Source organism: Mytilus californianus, unplaced genomic scaffold, assembly GCF_021869535.1.
Source record: "Mytilus californianus isolate M0D057914Y unplaced genomic scaffold, xbMytCali1.0.p SCAF_4, whole genome shotgun sequence".
Classification (NCBI taxonomy): domain Eukaryota; kingdom Metazoa; phylum Mollusca; class Bivalvia; order Mytilida; family Mytilidae; genus Mytilus; species Mytilus californianus.
In genome coordinates, this window is record NW_026262690.1 from 44,877,767 (window position 1) to 44,896,773 (window position 19,007).

The following is a 19,007-nucleotide window of genomic DNA, read 5'->3' on the forward strand; positions in this document are numbered from 1 at the left end:
GCACTATGTCAAAATTTAGAAATCTATAAATAAGAAAACAATCGAAAATAAATCAAGACCAAAATATAAGGTTGTATTGTAAAGTCCTGGAATTGAGAAAGTAGCTAAGTCGTTAAAACGAGTTAGCTAAATTGTTATTACGAGTTACGTCGTTATGACGAGTAAGGTAAGTTGCTATAACGAGTTACTAAGTCGTTATAACGAGTTAGCTCAGTTGTTTTAACGAGTTAGTTAAGTCGTTATAACGAGTTACTAAATCGTTTTAACGAATGAGCTAAGTTGTTATAACGAGTAAGTTAGTCGTTATAACGAGTTAGCTAAGTCGTTATAACGACTTCAAAATAAAACTACACCCTGACTCTAACCATCTTTCGTATTTTTCACAGGTAACACCTACTTCATATTAACTTAGAATCTGAGAAACATGCAATGATATATCACAGATAAACAAGGTATATTTTTTTCAGATTCACACTGGGTTATCTGTATATCATTTCAAGAGATTGACAATTTTATAAAACTTAAATCGACTTTCAAGACGGTAAAAAGTATAAATGTATTTTCTGGATAAAAGTTTTCTTTGTAACCGTTGGAGATTGGAAAATAGGAGAAAAAAATCAGAAAAGTTTATTGGTAAACAAAGATTTTTGTCTAAAATTCTGTTGATTATATATGTTACATTTTTCACAAAACTGTGATGTTTATATAAGTAATCATGTTAATTGAAGATATAAGAAGTCAAGAGTTTACAGTAAAGTAGAATCGTGATTTAATATATTTTATTGTTGACTCAAAGAAACGGGAAAAATATACATTCTTATATTGCATTAGTAAAATGAAAATCACATTTAGTTATAGCGTGTAAAGTATAATTGTACTAAGCCTTAATGTTTTCTGACGTGTTATTTGGGAAATAATGGCGATCTCTGTCCCTCTGATTGAAAATTTGGAAGTGTACAAAACATTTGAGCTAAAGTGGGCGTAAAAATGACCAGCAATGTAAGGAAGTACCAGAAACATTCAAACCATCAAGGTGAATTATTTGATTTTTTCTACCTCCGTTCCTTAGTAAACCTGATGTCAAATAACGATGAAAAATTTGATGATAACACGGATGGGAGAATGTTGTTCGATGCTATTAGAAAAGGAAAACAACACTTAGTGAGGTTTATTCTTGAGGCATCTCCAGGAAATATTGTTAATGCCAGGGATTTCAATGGGAAAACTCCCTTAATTGTAGCATGTACTATTAAGGTGTGTATACGTAAAATAATTAAGTTGTAATAAAATAAGATGAAAAGCGATATAGATATAATAAATTTGATAATAATGAAGTAGCTCATTAAAAAAAAACCTAAACAAACAATTATAGATATAAGAAGATGTGGTATGAGTGCCAATGAGACAACTCTCTATCCAAGTCACCAAGCATACATTGTTCTTGGAGAGTAACCGAGGTCATAATTGTTTTTTTTTATTCGTTTAATTACGTTTATCTTGTAATCACTTGATGTTATAAAAATAGATAAATTAAAGAATGTCGTTAGTTTTTGATGTATCAATTTTAACTTTACAGGAGGAGTTGAGACGCACTTCGGTATCCCGACTTTTACTGTTTCATGGGGGAGACGTCAACCTTGCAGATGACAATGGTAGAACACCACTGAGTTACGCTTGTGAAAAAAGATGTAACGACCTTGTAGAAATCTTTGTGAAACACAGAGACATAGATCCTGATACGACAGACGATAAAGGTTAGTACAATACGAACGGTTCACGACGTTACTTTAAAAAAAATCTACTTCAAGGTACAGCGGCCGATATTAGAACGAAAGGCTGCATGATTTCTATATAAGGATACAATCTAAGTACTTTAGTAACTGTGAGCAAATGCAAACTGTTTATTGAATCTACAAGAGTTATACTAGTACACAAAACATGTATGTAATTGTGACTAAAACGTTTGGGTGTCATTCGGCAAAGAAAACAAAATAGAAGACACGTGTAAAGAAATAAGTAGAGAGGGGGAAACGATTTTTTAGAAGAAAAATATAATTCCATATACCAAGGATTTGTTTAGTACTATGCAAATTCTTGCATACAAGTATACGGAATCAACGATTTTAAAATTTCAAAAACCCCCTTTTCTCTCACACAATCGAAAGTTGGGTCTTGATATCATTTACAGTGTTTCTAAAACTGCTTTCTGACAAGTTCAAAACAAAATCAAATTCAGAATATCTCGAAATTTGTTACGCCACATCCTATTTGATTGTCAGCGTAGAACATGGATGTCGGTCTTCCCGAACATTTCTATAACACATTATGAAACCGATTTATTTGGACACAAGACGTGCTCCGTCATTAGTTTGATAAACGATTTCGAGATAACTTGATGTATTTGAGTGAAATATGTCATTTGATTGATTGATTGATTAATTGATATATGATGTTTAACGCCACTTTCAGCACTATTGGTTATATTGTGGCAGTCAGTTTTTATTGGTGAATGAAACCGGAGTGCCCAGATAGAAACCATCGACCTTCGGGAGGAAAGCTGACAATCCAAGTCAATTAAGTTTAGAGTCGAACGCACCTGCAACGTGCGGGGTTCCAACTCACAACCTCACTGCTGACAGGCTAGTAATACAGTAGATGAACTAGTTAGATGAGACCTCCTATGTCAGTTGAAGATGTACATGAGCGAGTATAATGCTGTCTGATGGATGAATTTACTGCAAAGAAATTCGTTTTACCTATCTTTTATAGGGGATGGCTATAGACAATCTTTTATAGGGGATGGCTGTAGACAATCTTTTATAGGGGATGGCTATAGGCAATCTTTAATTTGAGTATAATTTAGAAAAGAAGAGAAAAACATGTCCTGTGAAAGGACAGTTTTAAACGTACTTTGCTGAAAAGATAATTCTATAACTAGTTCATATCAGAACAGATAATGAGTGCAAAACATTTGGTTACTAGTACTAGTAACGTTGAATCACAACAACCTTGTAACTGAACTCTGAAGCTATCTTTTTTTTTTCGAATGCTTGTCTGCATTTTATACATGCTCAATTCTTTATTTTGTCATGTTAATTTATATCAGACACTTATTGTAGTAATCAGAATTGCTTATTAGTCAAATATAAAGGAGCAAATTCTTGGATTTACAGCATAATTTTTTTTTAGATATAGATGGCAATTATGCTTATGAATTGGTTAAAAGTTTGTGGGGGCACCAGTCAGTTTAATCTAAAAAAAAAAATTAAAGATAACAATTGTCATTTTTTTACAACGCATATGTTAACCTTTAAAAGGCTCAACTATTTATAAAATTATCGAATTGTTAGAATTCAAACATGAAGAATTAAAGGGCATTAGCTGCATGTCAATTGTCAAATTTTGATCACTGATTTAACTTAAATATTTGAGATATAACATACTTTAACGTATATCCAAATTACAGAAAGTCCAAAAGAGACTGTTAATAATGCATGGAATCGTTATAATGTATAAGCGTTTCGTGTGTATTTTAGACTCGACGCTATTCCAATTAACCACGGTCATACAACCCGTTATAAACATAAATATCAATGTAGATAGACAGTCAAACATGTGCAATCGTGTTATGATGATTTTTCTATGTCTGTTTGATATCTTATGTTAGAGATTAAAAAAAATATAAATCATCATGTTACCTGTACATCAGTGATTGTTTTTGTTGGCCGAATGTAATGACATTCGTTTTTTTTTAAATAATTGAACACGCTTAACACATGCGCAACCCATCTCTTGGTAAGTGTCAAATTAAAGGTTGCGTGAAGGTTGAATTATTAACTTGCAAGCAAATAATACATTTACAATGTTTTTTTGGCTTATTTTGACAAAACTGAACCAAACTGACTACTAAAAGCGAAGTAGTATTTCATTATTCCGTTTTTATAAACGTTTGAAACAGGAAAAAATCATAATTTACTTTTTTTTTGTCTAAATCGTAGCCAATGCCCCTCAAGACATAAGCTTACAGTCGATGCAGTTGCAACATGTCATTAATCTAGAAGATTACGTATCTTGGTATAAGTTATCACTTCTGGCACAAAGAACATTGACAATTCTAATACATGTATTACAGTTGTCATTTTCTTTTAAATCTTCGATGATTTGATATAGTATGCATTTATAAAAGGTACAATGCACGATGCAGTAAGAAAAAAAATACAATACAAGTTTTCCAAATCGTACAATAGAATTACTTAATGGTCATTAAATTTCATTCATTTATTTATCTAGTTATTTGGCTGACTTAAAAATCAAACTCAAAATAAAAAAAATTGATTTCTTGTAATGCTTATTTTGCAATTACAAATGAAATGATTAGAAAATTCTGAAGAATGTATTCGTGCTGGCATAGAATACATTTTAAAATTATAAGAAATTAAAAGTTGAATCACACAAAGAAATATAAAGGCTTTCACAATTTCTTACCAATTTCTCTGAATTTTCTTAAAAGACGTTTTTTTTTCAAGTTCAAATACTTTCTATAGATATTTTTTTAAAGTACGTCTGGTTAGTGATTTTAGCCTCTGTTCTAAAACTGTTCCTTGTTTTCACATATAATTTTATTATAAAGAAGAAACAATATGTAATAATATAAAGGTATTTTATTCAACTATTTAACAGCATGATACCAAAAGCAAATATTAATGCCGTTTCCTCTTCTTCAGGTAACAGTCCATTACTGTACTGTACAATGGTTGGTAATGATATAGGAACCAATTCCTTGGTTCGACACTTCCGGAGGCTAGGTTTGAAAGTTGATCATGGAAACAAAGAGGGTTTTACACCCATTGTTATGGCTGCTAGAAATGGATTTATTTCCTGTGCTAGGATCTTGTTTCAACAAGGGCAGGCCTCTTTGTACGTACGCGACCCAGTCAATGATTTGACCGTAGAAGAATTATTGGAGAAGAATGGCTTTGCGCTTGACGACTTGCTGCCATTCGAGAGACATCAAGAAGCGAAAAGAAGATTTAAGAAGGTTATCACTTTTGCAAAGTTCATGAAAGGATTATCATCTACCCGACAGGAAACTGGGTATGATCGATCTGCTTTTCCAAGAAGATCGCTCGATACAGTAACCGACATTTTTGATAAAGAGCGTTTCCCTCCTCCACGTCGATCAACTCTGAGATCACTACCACTTCCGCCTGTTAAGCTTTCTCCCAAAGCGAAAGCAAAGTGCAAAGGGAAAAATTCTTTGCGACGGGATCGATTTGTTTCAAAACCAAATGGGACAGCAGTAATACCTGCAATCGGCAGTGAACGGCGGAATAACAAGGGGTTTCACAACGTTGGCATACAGGCTTGTGAAAATTTTTGTATGAAAGATAGCTCTGAATCTGATAGCACCGAGGTTGAAACATGTTCCGAGAAGAAAGACGAAGAATCAGACTTAGAAGTCACAAGCGACGAGAGTATATAATATATAAACCTATCATTGAAGAAATATAAAGTCTTGCACTGCTTTGAAATAATCAATTCAAAGAACATGCAATGTAGCTTCATTTTGATTAAATACATTTGTTGCTAAAACGTTGTCCTGTAAACTATATCAATACTTATGACGAATGTAAAAAAAATAAAAAAATAAACGAGACTTTTTTCACTTACAATATAAAATTTGGAGATGTAGTACGATTGCCAATGAGACAATTATACAACATAGTCCAAATGACATAGATGTAAGTAATTATAAGAAAACAATAAGTAAAACTCGTACCGTATAGGCAGCTATAAAACACCGAAATAATAAAATGTGAAACATTAAAAAAAAAACAAAAAAAACAGCCTGATTTATTACTTAACAATAAACGAAAACAGATATGATAAAAAGCAACAATGACGACCACTGGATAAGAGGCTATTGGCTTGGGAAAGGCAAATACATAATGTGCGGGATTAAACATGTTTGTGATCTCTCAACCCTCCCATAACCTGGGACAATGGTGTAACAGCACAACATAAAAATAACTGTAAAACTTAGTTGAAAGTGGCGTGCCTAATCAAATCGGCACGAAGCACTAGAACAACTAACAAAAAGAGAATAAAATAGCCGATTTATGAGTACTCGGAGTTAATAGTTCAAAATAAATAACAACTGATAGATAATTCATGTTTTCGGGAAAAGCAGTACCTTGTGCAATGTCTAAATACAAGTATAGAACTGTTGACACAATTTTTATTGCATTTTTGTTATTCAATGTTTACTTATTTTGTGTTATAACTCGTCTCACTATTTTTAATATGTACCACCTTTGATAAGTATTTAGTATGACGATAAATTTTCACTTCTGTACTCGTACTATAAACAACAAATTTATTTATTTTGTAAAAAATATTTCCGTACTCCTAACAAAAAAATTATTATATTTAAATTTACCTGTGTTCGTTATTTTATTTAACGCCATTTTGTCCCAGGTTAGAGTTGTCTTTTTAGTCCCCTACCGACGAAGTCGAAGAGGACTTAAGGTTTGCACTCCGTCCGTCTGTCTGTCTGTCTGTCTGTCCATCCGTCAGTCCGGCAAATCAGTTTTCCACACTTTTTTTCTTCGTGCTTGAAGATATTGATTTGATATTTGGGGTATTGTTTTATCATGACAAGTTACAGATCAATTTCGAATTTTGTTCCGGTCTGACGATTTTGTGCAGAGTTATGGTCCTTGAACTTAGAAAATTCACTCAAATACTAGTAATCAGTTTTCCGCACTTTTTTTTGGTCATGCTTGAAGATATTGATTTGACGATTGTCATATAGTTTTATCATGACAAATTCGAGTTTTGGTCCGGTCTAATGATTTTGTGCAGAGTTATGGTCCTTGGACTTAAAAAATTCACTCAAATAATCAATTTTCCACATTTTTTTTCGTCATACTTAAAGATATTGACTTATAGTTATATAGTTTACACCATGACAAGTTATAGTTCAAGTTAGCATTTTGTTCTAGTGTAATGAATTTTTAACCGGTAGTGGACAATGTGTTGCCAAGCAATACTTACAGAATGCTTGTTGACATTGTTTTACCTCCCCTTCTTTTTATTAATATTGTATTTATATTGTGTCATAGATCAAATTTATTCGTTCAGTGTATGTTTACTTGTGTTTGTTAACATATCTTTTTGATCGAGTTAAGCCATTTCAATTGATATTTCATAGTGTATCTTTCTATGTTGCAATGTTACACTACTGTTGCAGGTTAGGGTGAAGGTTGGCGCCTGTTGAAACGTTTAAACCCGCTGCACGTGTTTGCACCTGTCCTAAGATAGGAACCTGTTGTTCAGTGGTATTGTTTGTTGATGTGGTTCAAAAGTGTTTTTCGTTTCTCGTTCTTTATATAGATTAGACCGTTGGTTTTCCTATTTGAATTGTTTTACACGAGTCATTTTGGGGCCCTTTATACATGTAGCTTGCTCTTAGGTGTGAGCCAAGGCTCCGTGTTGAAGGCCGTACTTTGACCTATAATTGTTAACTTTTTACACATTGTGACTTGGATGGAGAGTTGTCTCATTGGCACTCATACCACATCTTCTTATTTCTATATAATATCAACAGGATTTTTAAAGACTATAGTTTTCATAATTGTAAAGCAATACTTGTTTAGTACTTTATGTCTTAATCTATCAAAAGTTAGTACCGACAAAAACCATATTCATAGACTTTACTATGGTATTAAAATGATATCCTTTAAGAATAAGTTTATTCAAAGGATTAATAAGTTTACGTGTATCGTATTTCAATCCATGTCCTTTATAAACGACATTACCGTATAAATAAGGACTTGATATCCCGTCTTTATAAGAATTCTAGAAGTTCATCCGAACCAAATATGTGTATATATGAAAGAACTGTTTAAGTAAAAATTTATATATGTATAAATACAACTTTAGATTACTTTCATTGCAATCTAAAACGTCTCTTACGAATCTAAAACGTCGCTACATAATCTAAAACTTCATGCCAGGCACGTGATAGCGAATGAGTTATATATATACGAGAAATATACAGACCGAAACAAGAAGGGAGCAAAGGAACATCACCATTCAAAAAAGTAAAACTAGCATTAGATCACTCGGGCAATGTAAACCTTACAGATCACTCGGGTAATGTAAACCTTACAGATCACTCAGGCAATGTAAACCTTACAGATAACTCAGGCAATGTTAACCTTACAGATCACTCAGGCAATGTAAACCTTACAGATCACTCAGGCAATGTAAACCTTACAGATCACTCGGGCAATGTAAACCTTACAGATCACTCGGGCAATGTAAACCTTACAGATCACTCGGGCAATGTAAACCTTACAGATCACAACCTTACAGATCACTCGTTAATGTAAACCTTACAGATCACTCGGGTAATGTAAACCTTACAGATCACTCGGGCAATGTAAACCTTACAGATCACTCGGGCAATATAAACCTTACAGACCACTCGGGCAATGTAAACCTTACAGATCACACGGGCAATGTAAACCTTACAGATCACTCGGGTAATGTAAACCTTACAGATCACTCGGGCAATGTAAACCTTACAGATCACTAGGGCAATGTAAACCTTACAGATCACTCGGGCAATGTAAACCTTACAAATCACTAAGGCAATGTAAACCTTACAGATAACTCGGGCAATGTAAATCTTACACATCACTCGGGCAATGTAAACCTTACAGATCACTCTGGCAATGTAAACCTTACAGATCACTCGGGCAATGTAAACCTTACAGATCACTCGGGCAATGTAAATCTTACAAATAACTCAGGCAATGTAAACCTTACAGATAACTTGGGCAATGTAAACCTTTCACATCACTCGAGCAATGTAAACCTTACAGATCACTCTGGCAATGTAAACCTTACAGATCACTCGGGCAATGTAAACCTTACAGATCACTCGGGCAATATAAACCTTACAGACCACTCGGGCAATGTAAACCTTACAGATCACACGGGCAATGTAAACCTTACAGATCACTCGGGTAATGTAAACCTTACAGATCACTCGGGCAATGTAAACCTTACAGATCACTCGGGCAATGTAAACCTTACAGATCACTCGGGCAATGTAAACCTTACAAATCACTCAGGCAATGTAAACCTTACAGATAACTCGGGCAATGTAAACCTTACACATCACTCGGGCAATGTAAACCTTACAGATCACTCTGGCAATGTAAACCTTACAGATCACTCAGGCAATGTAAACCTTACAGATCACTCGGGCAATGATAACCTTACAGATCACTCGGGCAATGTAAACCTTACAGATCACTCGGGCAATGTAAACCGTACAGATCACTCGGGCAATGTAAACCTTACAGATCACTCGGGCAATGTAAACCTTACAGATCACTCTGGCAATGTAAACCTTACAGATCACTCAGGCAATGTAAACCTTACAGATAACTCGGGCAATGTAAACCTTACAGATCACTCAGGCAATAAAAAACCTTACAGATCACTCAGGCAATGTAAACCTTACAGATCACTCGGGCAATGTAAACCTTACAGATCACTCGGGCAATGTAAACCTTACAGATCACTCGGGCAATGTTAACCTTACAGATCACTCTGGCAATGTAAACCTTACAGATCACCCAGGCAATGTAAACCTTACAGACAACTCGGGCAATGTAAACCTTACAGATCATTTGGGCAATGTAAACCTTACAGATCACTCGGACAATGTAAACCTTACAGATCACTCGGGCAATGTAAACCTTACAGATCACTCAGGTAATGTAAACCTTACAAGTATTTTGCTGTTTAATGTCCACTAAAAAAACCTGAAACTTTTAAAATATGGGGTAGGAATAAATGAAATATACTTAAAAAGAATAAGTAAAAACCAATTGCTCTCGAACACTTTTTCATTTATTATTAAAAAAAGAAATTGGAAACAATAATTCAATAAAATATTCTGAAAAATCATGGGAAAGACCAATTGCAACCAAATGTTGATTGGTTAATATACTCGTAATCCCTTTTAAGAAATATGGTTAAGCCGATCTATTAAATCTGATTTTTTTGGTTTGTTCTTATGTGTGCTGTTATAAATTATTCGTACGATATGGACAGTTTAGAGTAACCTAAAATTAACTTACATATAAATTGTTTATTGTGCAAAGAACCCTTGACATAGTGCTATAACATATGATTTCGCATTTTTAATTCCATTTCGACGTTTCAGGCTGATATTTTCATTTTTCATTTTCTAGGCCGACTACCTCTGGACCTTGATAAAAATCGTTTCAGTCCTAACGAAAAAAAAATGAAGTTACATTGTACACTCCAATGACACAAATAACACCGAAACATCTAATCATAATTCCATGGCGAAATAAAAATGGAAAAACAGAAAATTTAAAAATAGTCAAACTGAATTTGTTTTGCTTTAGATGCAACTGTACCGTTGGTTTGAAGTGAGAATTGGGCGGATCACAATGATGAGTTGAATATTATAATTGGTCATATGCCATACAAACACCATGATTTATCTTTCGACTGTGTTGTCTTAAAGGTCTCCTTTTTTTTGGGTTCAATTGTATTTTTCTTGTGAAAAAAATAACTTGTATTTTTTACTAAATTTACGTGTAACTTAAGTTGAGACATTTATAATTATTTGACATTTACTATTTCCATGAAACGGAAAAAAATCTTGATTTGAGGTTGCCTATATTAGACAATACTGTATGAATGTTTATTTTCATTCTGTATGAACAACCATTTTCAAAATTTCAAAGTCCTCTTGCCTCCTAAGTTAAGCAAAATAAGTGTCCCCTTTAAATTTAAACTTGTGGCTTACTTTTTTAGGTATCTGTGTTTCAATATACCATTGTTCGATGTATTACCATAACAAATCGATGTCATCGAACTGATCAACATTAAACGGGCAATAGCTACAATTTTGACAAAAATTTAAAATATATTTTGTTTTGTTTTAAGTATTAATAAAAGCGGAATCTTCAAAAAATATTTCGTTTTAAGCAGTTAGCTTGACACTAGTTTGTCAAAATAAGCCCAAAAACATCGTTTATGTGTTATTGACTTGCAGGTGATTAATTCGACCTCATGTGAATCCATATTCATGTGAACTTCAATTTAACCCCTTACCTGGAGATGGGTTATGCATGTAATAGGCGTGTTCAGCTATTAAAGGAAAAAGAATGTCAACATTGAAAGTGAAACAAGGGTTAATCATTTCGTTGACTGATTCGAACCACAAAAAAACATTCTTATACAGGTAAAAACGATGATTACCATATTTTTTTAACCAGTCCTATAACATGAAATCAAACAGACCTAGAAAAATCCAATTGCACGTGGTCGCTATCTATTTATATTTATATTTATGTTTATATCGGGTTATATGACCATCGGCAGTCTTGGCGTCGAGACTAAAATATACACGAAATACTGATAAATATTATCGAGTCCAAGCAATGTTTATTGTTTATTTTAGACTTTTCGTAATTTGGTTATACGTTTAAGTATGTTATAAATCAAATATGAGAATTTGAGTTAAACGGTGAATATGAATTTGACAGCTAATGCCCTTTAAAACGTAATTATTTGTATGTCAACATAAACCTGTAAAATGGTAATCATACGCATTTTTAAAAATGTATATAATCAGATGATATATTGAAAAAAGAGAGGCGAAAGATACCAAGGATATCCAAACTCATAAGTCAAAAAACAAACTGACAAAAGACGAAAAACGACCAAAAATGCAAATAAATTTAATTATACTAAAAAGATTTGAAAGTAAAAGAATAATTAACATAAAGCGTAACAAGATGGACCCTCAATATAACTCATGACGGTTTTAAAAAGAAACCAATTGGTGACCTTAATTAGATATAAGAAGATGTGGTATGAGTGCCAATGAGACAACTCTCCTCCAAATCACAATTTGTAAAACCACGTACGGGAATCTGAAATGAATTAACGAACGAATTTACAACTATGATGTTTTCATTTCGATTATAAAGATTAAAGATTGCGCTATTATAGTAAATATCAACCTTTACAACATAAGGAGGTGTTATGTAAGCTATATTAAAAGAAAACCGGCATGACAAAATGAGAACCAGTTTAAAAGAGAAAACCAACAGCCTGGTTAATAATAAAAACAATAAACGCAAAACAAATATGGCAGACACACAACTAGGCATATGACCCTCATTTCTCAGCACCATCTCTGTCAAATTAAATTCCTGATTTATGGAATAAATGAAATTTTTAAATGTTAAATAATAGTATTGATAAATTATTTTAAAAAAATCATCTTCAAATTGCAGTGAAAAATAACCTAACAGTTAGTTTTAGATAGATTACCGTACTTGTATTTGGCTAAACCTTTTGGAACTTTGGGTCCTCAATCTCAATGCTCTTCAACTTCGTACTTTTTTTGGGCCTTTTTAACTCTTTTGATTCGAGCGTCATTGACGAGTCTTTTGAAGACGAAACGCGCATCTGGCGTACATTATTTTAATGCTGGTATCTACTTTTCATAATTCTAAAGTGATCGGTGACGGTACATTTTTAGCTCACCTGGCCCAAAGGGTCAAATGAGCTTTTCTCATCACTTGGCGTCCGTCGTCCGTTGTCGTCCGTTACCTTTTACAAAAATCTTCTACTCTGAAACTGCTGAACCAAATCTAACCAAACTTGGCCACAGTCATCATTGGGGTATATTCATTTTTGTAGTTGAAAAAATGTGTCCGATTCCCAGCCTGCCAACCAAGATGGCCGACATGGCTAAAATAGAAAATAGGGGTAAAATGCAAGTTTTGTCTATTATTTTGAAAACAGTTATAACTAGGGAAAATCTGACAGTAGCAGAAATGTTCAGAATGTTGTGCTCTTCCAATTGTCCATATTTGTCAAAACTGTCAGACGACTTCTTATAGGAGTTATTGCCCTTAAATGACGAATTTTACCATTTTTTTTAATTTTGCCTACTATCTTGAAAACTATAATTATATATAGACAGAAACTTTAAACAGTTGTCTCCTTATTAGAGTTATTGCCCTTTGGTGACAATTTTTACCAATATTTTACGTATTTGCCTTATATCTTGAAACTTATAATAGATAATTAGAAACTTATTATAATATTTGAGTGATGCACGAACACGGCAATTTCTGTTTATGTGTGGTTCATAAATGATAAATGTAGACTGTTTGTTTGTGTTTTAATAGGCTGATTTGGGTGACTACGATGTCAAATACCCTGGTTGTAGGAAGATTTCTACTTAATATCCTAGTACGTTGATTAGTTTCATAATTTCATTCGGTGGTACCATAAACGAGGAAAAAAATAATAATTATTCATGACTTATTATTATGATCATCGATAATAGAATGGTATGTAAAAAGGAAGGAATCCAGACAATTTCATTGTTTTTTGATATCCTACTGTATAACAATTAAATTTTCTTTTCACCGGCATAGGCTCTCTGGGATTTATGATCAATAGATGACAAAACCATATGTGATAAGCAAAGTTATAAAGAATCAATCTATAGTAGCCTAGGGAGTGAGTGTCTGTATTGAGAGAGAAAGGAACAGGTTTTAGAGGGACCAATATTGGCCCTAAAATTTGCATAAATGAATCGCAAAATTTATAACGAAAATATTATCAGACTAACAAACTTCCAAGCAAATACTAGGTTCGGTGGTAGTGGCTATCTTGGGTGTTGGTTTCGGTCATCAGATGTCGGTTTGAAATGTGGCATCATTATGGACAAAACAATTTCAAAACTATTTCTATATTCTCGGATTTTTTGTTCGTTTGATGGTATCGGAGCTATTTTGTTTCAATTCATTTTATAGAATTCCGAATTGACTCAATTACAAGAATCAATTATATGTCCTTTGGTTCAAACATTACATAACGAAAAAAAAAATCTTAATTTATCCATAATGCCGATACAAATATACATTGATCATATTGACAAGCTAGATCAAGCGATCTATTTTGAACTAGAAACCACAAGTTTGTATTGTCCCTGTGGTAACAAGTTTATAAATAGAAATCCCAAGTAAAACCTACGGTAGGGAGATTGACAGTGCCTTGAAAACGAAATTAATAACTGAACCATCGAGAATTTGGACAAAATGTTGTTTAAATTAGTAAAATTTCACAAGGAACATTTCTCACGAACGGACATTTAGCTTTACATGGAGGTCAAATCATAAGAACAGTTCATCAGACCTACTAGTCCTAGTAGACTCTTATAAGTGGTACAACAGATCAAACTTCACAAACAACTGGTCCCAGTAAACTTTATAAGCGAAGCTATAGATCAATGCTGGTGCTTACAGCTAGTATTTCACCACCAACCAGTCCATGTCGGCTCAGAGAGGGGAGCAAGTGCAGATCCACGTGGTTGTTTACAACTGTTAGTTATTTCACTATAGTAACGGTAGCCATGTTTGTTTATTGGCAGGATAATGCGACAACCTTTAAAAACCTAAGACAGTATTGAAACTTATTTTGTTTCAAATTTGAATGAATATTTAAGAGGTAACACTTGAAAATATTATAGACAATGGACGAAAAGTATAAGGGTTGATATTTGAATGCGAAGAAACAATTAGAATAACATGCTGCAATTAGTTTATTTACACTTTTACAATATAATACAGTACTTCATGACTGAACATCATTCATATAGTCTGTTTAATATCCACCCTGAAAAATAATAATGAAAAAGTCAGTTGATTTCAGTCAATACAAACAGAATATCACCTTTATTTCGCCAAACATTTATATTGGTGAATTTAAAAAAAAATGTTAACATTTTTAGGAGTGATTGAAAACAAACGTGTTTGCACTATACACATATGCATGCATAAATGTTTGTTATAGTCAGTGGTTGTAATTGTTAATTCATTGCTCACGTGTCCTTGTTTTTGAAATACATGTGTGCATACACTGAACAACAGAAAATACACACCACTACCGTTTAGTTTTTTTAACTAATGAATGGATTTGTCAGATATTCAAGCAAATTGTTTTTGACATCAAATAAATCAAAGCCGGTAAATATGAAATAATCTAATAAGCAATGAATTATATTCTAAAATAAAGTTGTATACGCCAAATGAAATCCCCCCCCCCCCCCCCAACCAAATAAAAATGATTTTTAACATCTCTACCAAACACACATTACGGAAGATGGTAAATCGTTGACTTTACATTTTAATTCGTTTTATTATAAATTCAGAATCAGCAATAAAGATGTAATTTTCTCTGTTGGCCAAATACATTTTTAGTAAATACTTAAAAAAAGATATAATCACAAGAAAAAGAAGTGGTGCGTTTCTTGTACGTTAAGTATAAATGTATATGATTTCGTCGTTCCCTGATGCGTGTTAAAATATTTGTGTGTTGGTATGTTTGTTCATTTGTTTGTTTGTTTGTTTGTTTCATCTATGTTTTTACTTATTTTCATTTGAGAGTATAGTTTACTAGTTATAGAAGTTATTATGCACACTCTAACCAACACGTTCTTAAAAGTAAATTACAGCAATGTTTTTAACGTTCTTGTACGTTTGAAAAATATAATTCACAAGCGCTTACCTTGGGTTTTTTGGCATAAGGCTGAAATAAACAAAATCGATATTACAAATGGTGAATATAAATTTACAAATTTGCGCTTAAAACGTTAATCTCATCTTTAGATATTTTTTTAAACAAGTACACAAAAAAGTTTGAATTCCGATACTGATTGACTTGTGTTTGTCTTATTATGTCCTAAAAAAAATTGACGTGTGTCTTTTCTAGTAAAACACTCTGTCAGTTTTATTCGATTATTTTTTTTCTTAGATGATGTTCTATACATCGACATAGAATTGAAATTATAACATTGTGATTAATTCAATGTATCGTGATTTGATCACCAACCGTTCTTTACTATTTGTCAATAGACTGTCTCTCGTGCTGAGAATGACAGCTGATGTAAACGTAAAGGAGGAGTATACATTCAGTACATTGTAAGGTTTAATATACTGGTTATCTTTTAGCTTAACATTCTTATTGTATCGAATAAGTGAAATAAATGCATGATGAAATTGTAAATATATTTGAAATTGTACACTTTCGTTATATAGAACTTTAAATTACGATCCTTGTATGTAATCATTAAAATGTCCTTACCTTCTTGTTGTATCTTTTAGTGTAATATGTCTTGGCATATGGTTTTCTAATGGTTTTTTTCTTGTATGTTCTGACGTAAGGTTTAGCGTATGGTTTAGGTGTAGATTTCTTACCCTGCAATAGCAAATAAAAACAATGTCGATTCATCTAGAAAATACTAAACATTAGAAAAAATGTAGTTCTATCATAGTTTTATGCAAAATAATCATCTCAAATGATGATCTTATTCCTGTTATTTTTTTTTTTTTTTTTTTTTGTATAATATTAAGACATAATTATTTTTTCTCGAATTTGTAACTCAATCGTTAATTGAAAGTGTCTTGATAAAAGTTATAGCAACAGCTGACTAGAATTTATACTTACATAGCTCCCATATTTTTTGGCGTATTTTTTCTTTCCATATGTACCCTGCGCAATAAAAATCATTTTTACAAATCTGAATATCGATAAACTGTTGACGACAAGAAAATAGTTGGTAAACTACTTATCATAAGTTTCTCTCATTTTAATATGTCTAACAGGATTTAATTTGAACTCTTTTTTATTTCGTTTTAGGTCCTTTTGGTTATATTACTCCCAAAAATGGTTTCTCTTAGATTACCTAAACGATTTGCTCTAGGCCAACTCTAGAAACGAGAAGCGTACGCAAAAAACATAACGTCGTCATTTGTTTTAAGTGATATCACAAAATCATTAATTCTGGTAATTCTACTTTCTACTTTAGGTAAAGTTTTTATGAACTCAGAAAATGTGAAAATTATATAATGACGAAAATGATAACAGATGGAAACTGAAACATTACTTACATAACCATTATAACCACCTTGACCACCTTGACCACCTTGACCATCTTGACCATCATATGGCATTAAGTCTCCAGTGCCTGTACCAGCATCGGGTGGGCAAGAAGGATCATTTGGATCACAAGGACCACCACAGTATTCAACATTAGGGTCGCATGGTTCTTGACATGATGGATCATTAGGATCACATGGCTCTTGACAGTATGGATCATTAGGGTCACAAGGCCCACCATTTGCTATCATATCACCTCCAGGACCTCCTGGCATTCCCTGTCCCATATCCATTGGATCACTTCCAGGACCTCCTGGGCCCATTGGTTCACTTCCAGGACCTCCTGGCATCTGCATGCTTGGATCCATTGGTTCACTTCCAGGACCTCCTGGCATCTGCATGCCTGGATCCATTGGTCCATTTCCAGGACCTCCTGGCATCTGCATGCCTGGATCCATTGGTGCATTTCCAGGACCTCCTGGCATCTGCATGCCTGGATCCATTGGTGCATTTCCAGGACCTCCTGGCATCTGTCTGCCTAGATCCATTGGTGCATTTCCAGGACCTCCTGGCATCTGCATGCCTGGACCATTGTATGGATCATATGCTGGTTGTGCAGGTGTTTTGTCTTTGCTTTCTACGAGGACATTAACTAGAGCTGATAATAATTTGCCAACGTCTACACTAGCTCCGTTTCCCTCTTGTCCATTACCGTTCCCTACAAGTGGGTCATATGCAGCCCCATTACCGTTTGCTGCAGCTGGGTCATATGGAGCTCCACTACCAGTATAACCATTTACCACTGGCATGTAGCTAGCACCACTTCCACCACCACCATTGCCACCAGGTGCTGCACCATTGTAACCATTAGGGGCACCAATGTAGCCATTTGGTGCACCAGTGTAGCCATTAGGGGCACCAATGTAGCCATTTGGTGCACCATTGTAACCATTTGGTGCACCAGTGTAGCCATTTGGTGCACCAGTGTAGACATTAGGTGCACCATTGTAACCATTTGGTGCACCACTGTAACCATTTGGTGCACCATTGTAGCCGTTTACCCCATTGTAGACATTTCCAGCACCATTGTAGCCATTTCCCCCGTTGTATGGTGCAGGACGATATGTCCTTTTACCAGCGGCATTTACGGCGATGAAAACAAATATTAAACAGAGAATTGTCTTCATGGTGGTATGCTGGACCTACAATATTGTTAACTGATTTATTACTAGATGAACAACATATAACACTAGTAGAGCAGAAATCGCTTGCGCTGCTGGTTTCACTCTCTTTGTACGAGTTTCGTGTGATAAAAATACTTCAAAAAATCTTTATCTCATAATTCATATACTTTATATTGAAATATTAGTGTATCCATGATTTGTAAAGGAGTGTGTGTAACGTCTACGAATGGTGACAAAAATTGCCAAAATTATTGATACCATATTAGATAACTAAAGATAAATAATTCATTTTAAAACAAAATTGTGTAATTTCATGCTGCTACGTTTTTTCATGTGTTATCAAATTCAATGAATTTTTACAAGATCCTCACAAGCAGGAATATATAAAAACAGTGCAAGAAAGATAATATGTGTTACATTAGATATTTTTATAAATTTCCATTCAGGTAAAAAAAAACGCATTTAATAAACACAGTTAAAAAAAACTTACTGTCAAAACACGAAAGTAAAAAGTCATATTGAAGGAGTGTTTAGTGCTGTACATACCTAGCTAACTAAGATCAGGAATCTTTCAGGTCTGTCCTCTCCTCTCTCTGAACACATATTTATACCATACCAACATTTGACTTTCACATCCATCAACTTCGTAATTTGATGATCAATCATAAAATGCATATTCTTCTTATGTACAATTTAAATTCATAACAAATATTATTATCACTTCCTAATTGATCAATGAGCTTATTAGTAAACATTTCAAATGTTTTATGAATATTTGTCTTTATAAAATATTGCAATTGTACT

At 33.5% G+C, this 19,007-nt stretch overlaps 2 protein-coding genes across 4 annotated transcripts; one reads left to right on the top strand and one right to left on the bottom strand.

Annotated features, from left to right (window-relative positions):
* Positions 1-1,077: 1,077 nt before the first annotated feature.
* Positions 1,078-13,319, top strand: LOC127736937 (ankyrin repeat domain-containing protein 27-like). The gene is made up of 8 exons (XM_052247501.1): positions 1,078-1,254; positions 1,577-1,754; positions 4,725-5,094; positions 5,392-5,474; positions 8,230-8,346; positions 8,406-8,597; positions 8,919-9,175; positions 13,263-13,319. The coding sequence occupies exons 1-8, from the start codon at positions 1,078-1,080 to the stop codon at positions 13,317-13,319; spliced, it is 1,431 nt and encodes a 476-aa protein (XP_052103461.1).
* A 1,346-nt stretch (positions 13,320-14,665) lies between these two features.
* LOC127738080 (pro-resilin-like) lies at positions 14,666-18,806 on the bottom strand. Of its 3 annotated transcripts, none has more exons than XM_052249172.1 (7): positions 18,750-18,806; positions 17,495-18,221; positions 17,031-17,359; positions 16,588-16,632; positions 16,225-16,338; positions 15,649-15,669; positions 14,666-14,757 (listed from the first exon to the last, which is right to left on the bottom strand). In XM_052249172.1, exons 2-7 carry the CDS (start codon positions 18,204-18,206, stop codon positions 14,746-14,748), a joined length of 1,233 nt encoding a protein of 410 aa, XP_052105132.1. In that variant the 5' UTR covers positions 18,207-18,221; positions 18,750-18,806; the 3' UTR covers positions 14,666-14,745. The 3 variants fall into 3 exon arrangements, with proteins under 3 accessions (XP_052105132.1, XP_052105131.1, XP_052105130.1); XM_052249171.1 differs by having other exon boundaries at positions 17,450-18,221; XM_052249170.1 differs by having other exon boundaries at positions 17,031-18,221.
* Between the last annotated feature and the right edge of the window lie 201 nt (positions 18,807-19,007).

Coding starts and splice junctions, on each gene's coding strand:
- LOC127738080 (XM_052249170.1), bottom strand. CDS start 18,206: ATGAAGACAATTCTCTGTTTAATATTTGTTTTCATCGCCGTAAATGCC. Junction 16,633..17,030: donor AAGGTGGTTATAATGGTTAT/GTAAGTAATGTT, acceptor TTTATTGCGCAG/GGTACATATGGAAAGAAAAA. Junction 15,670..16,224: donor CTAAAAGATACAACAAGAAG/GTAAGGACATTT, acceptor TGTTTATTTCAG/CCTTATGCCAAAAAACCCAA.
- LOC127736937 (XM_052247501.1), top strand. CDS start 1,078: ATGTCAAATAACGATGAAAAATTTGATGATAACACGGATGGGAGAATG. Junction 1,255..1,576: donor TTGTAGCATGTACTATTAAG/GTGTGTATACGT, acceptor TTAACTTTACAG/GAGGAGTTGAGACGCACTTC. Junction 8,598..8,918: donor CAATGTAAACCTTACAGATC/ACTAGGGCAATG, acceptor TAAACCTTACAG/ATCACTCGGGCAATGTAAAC.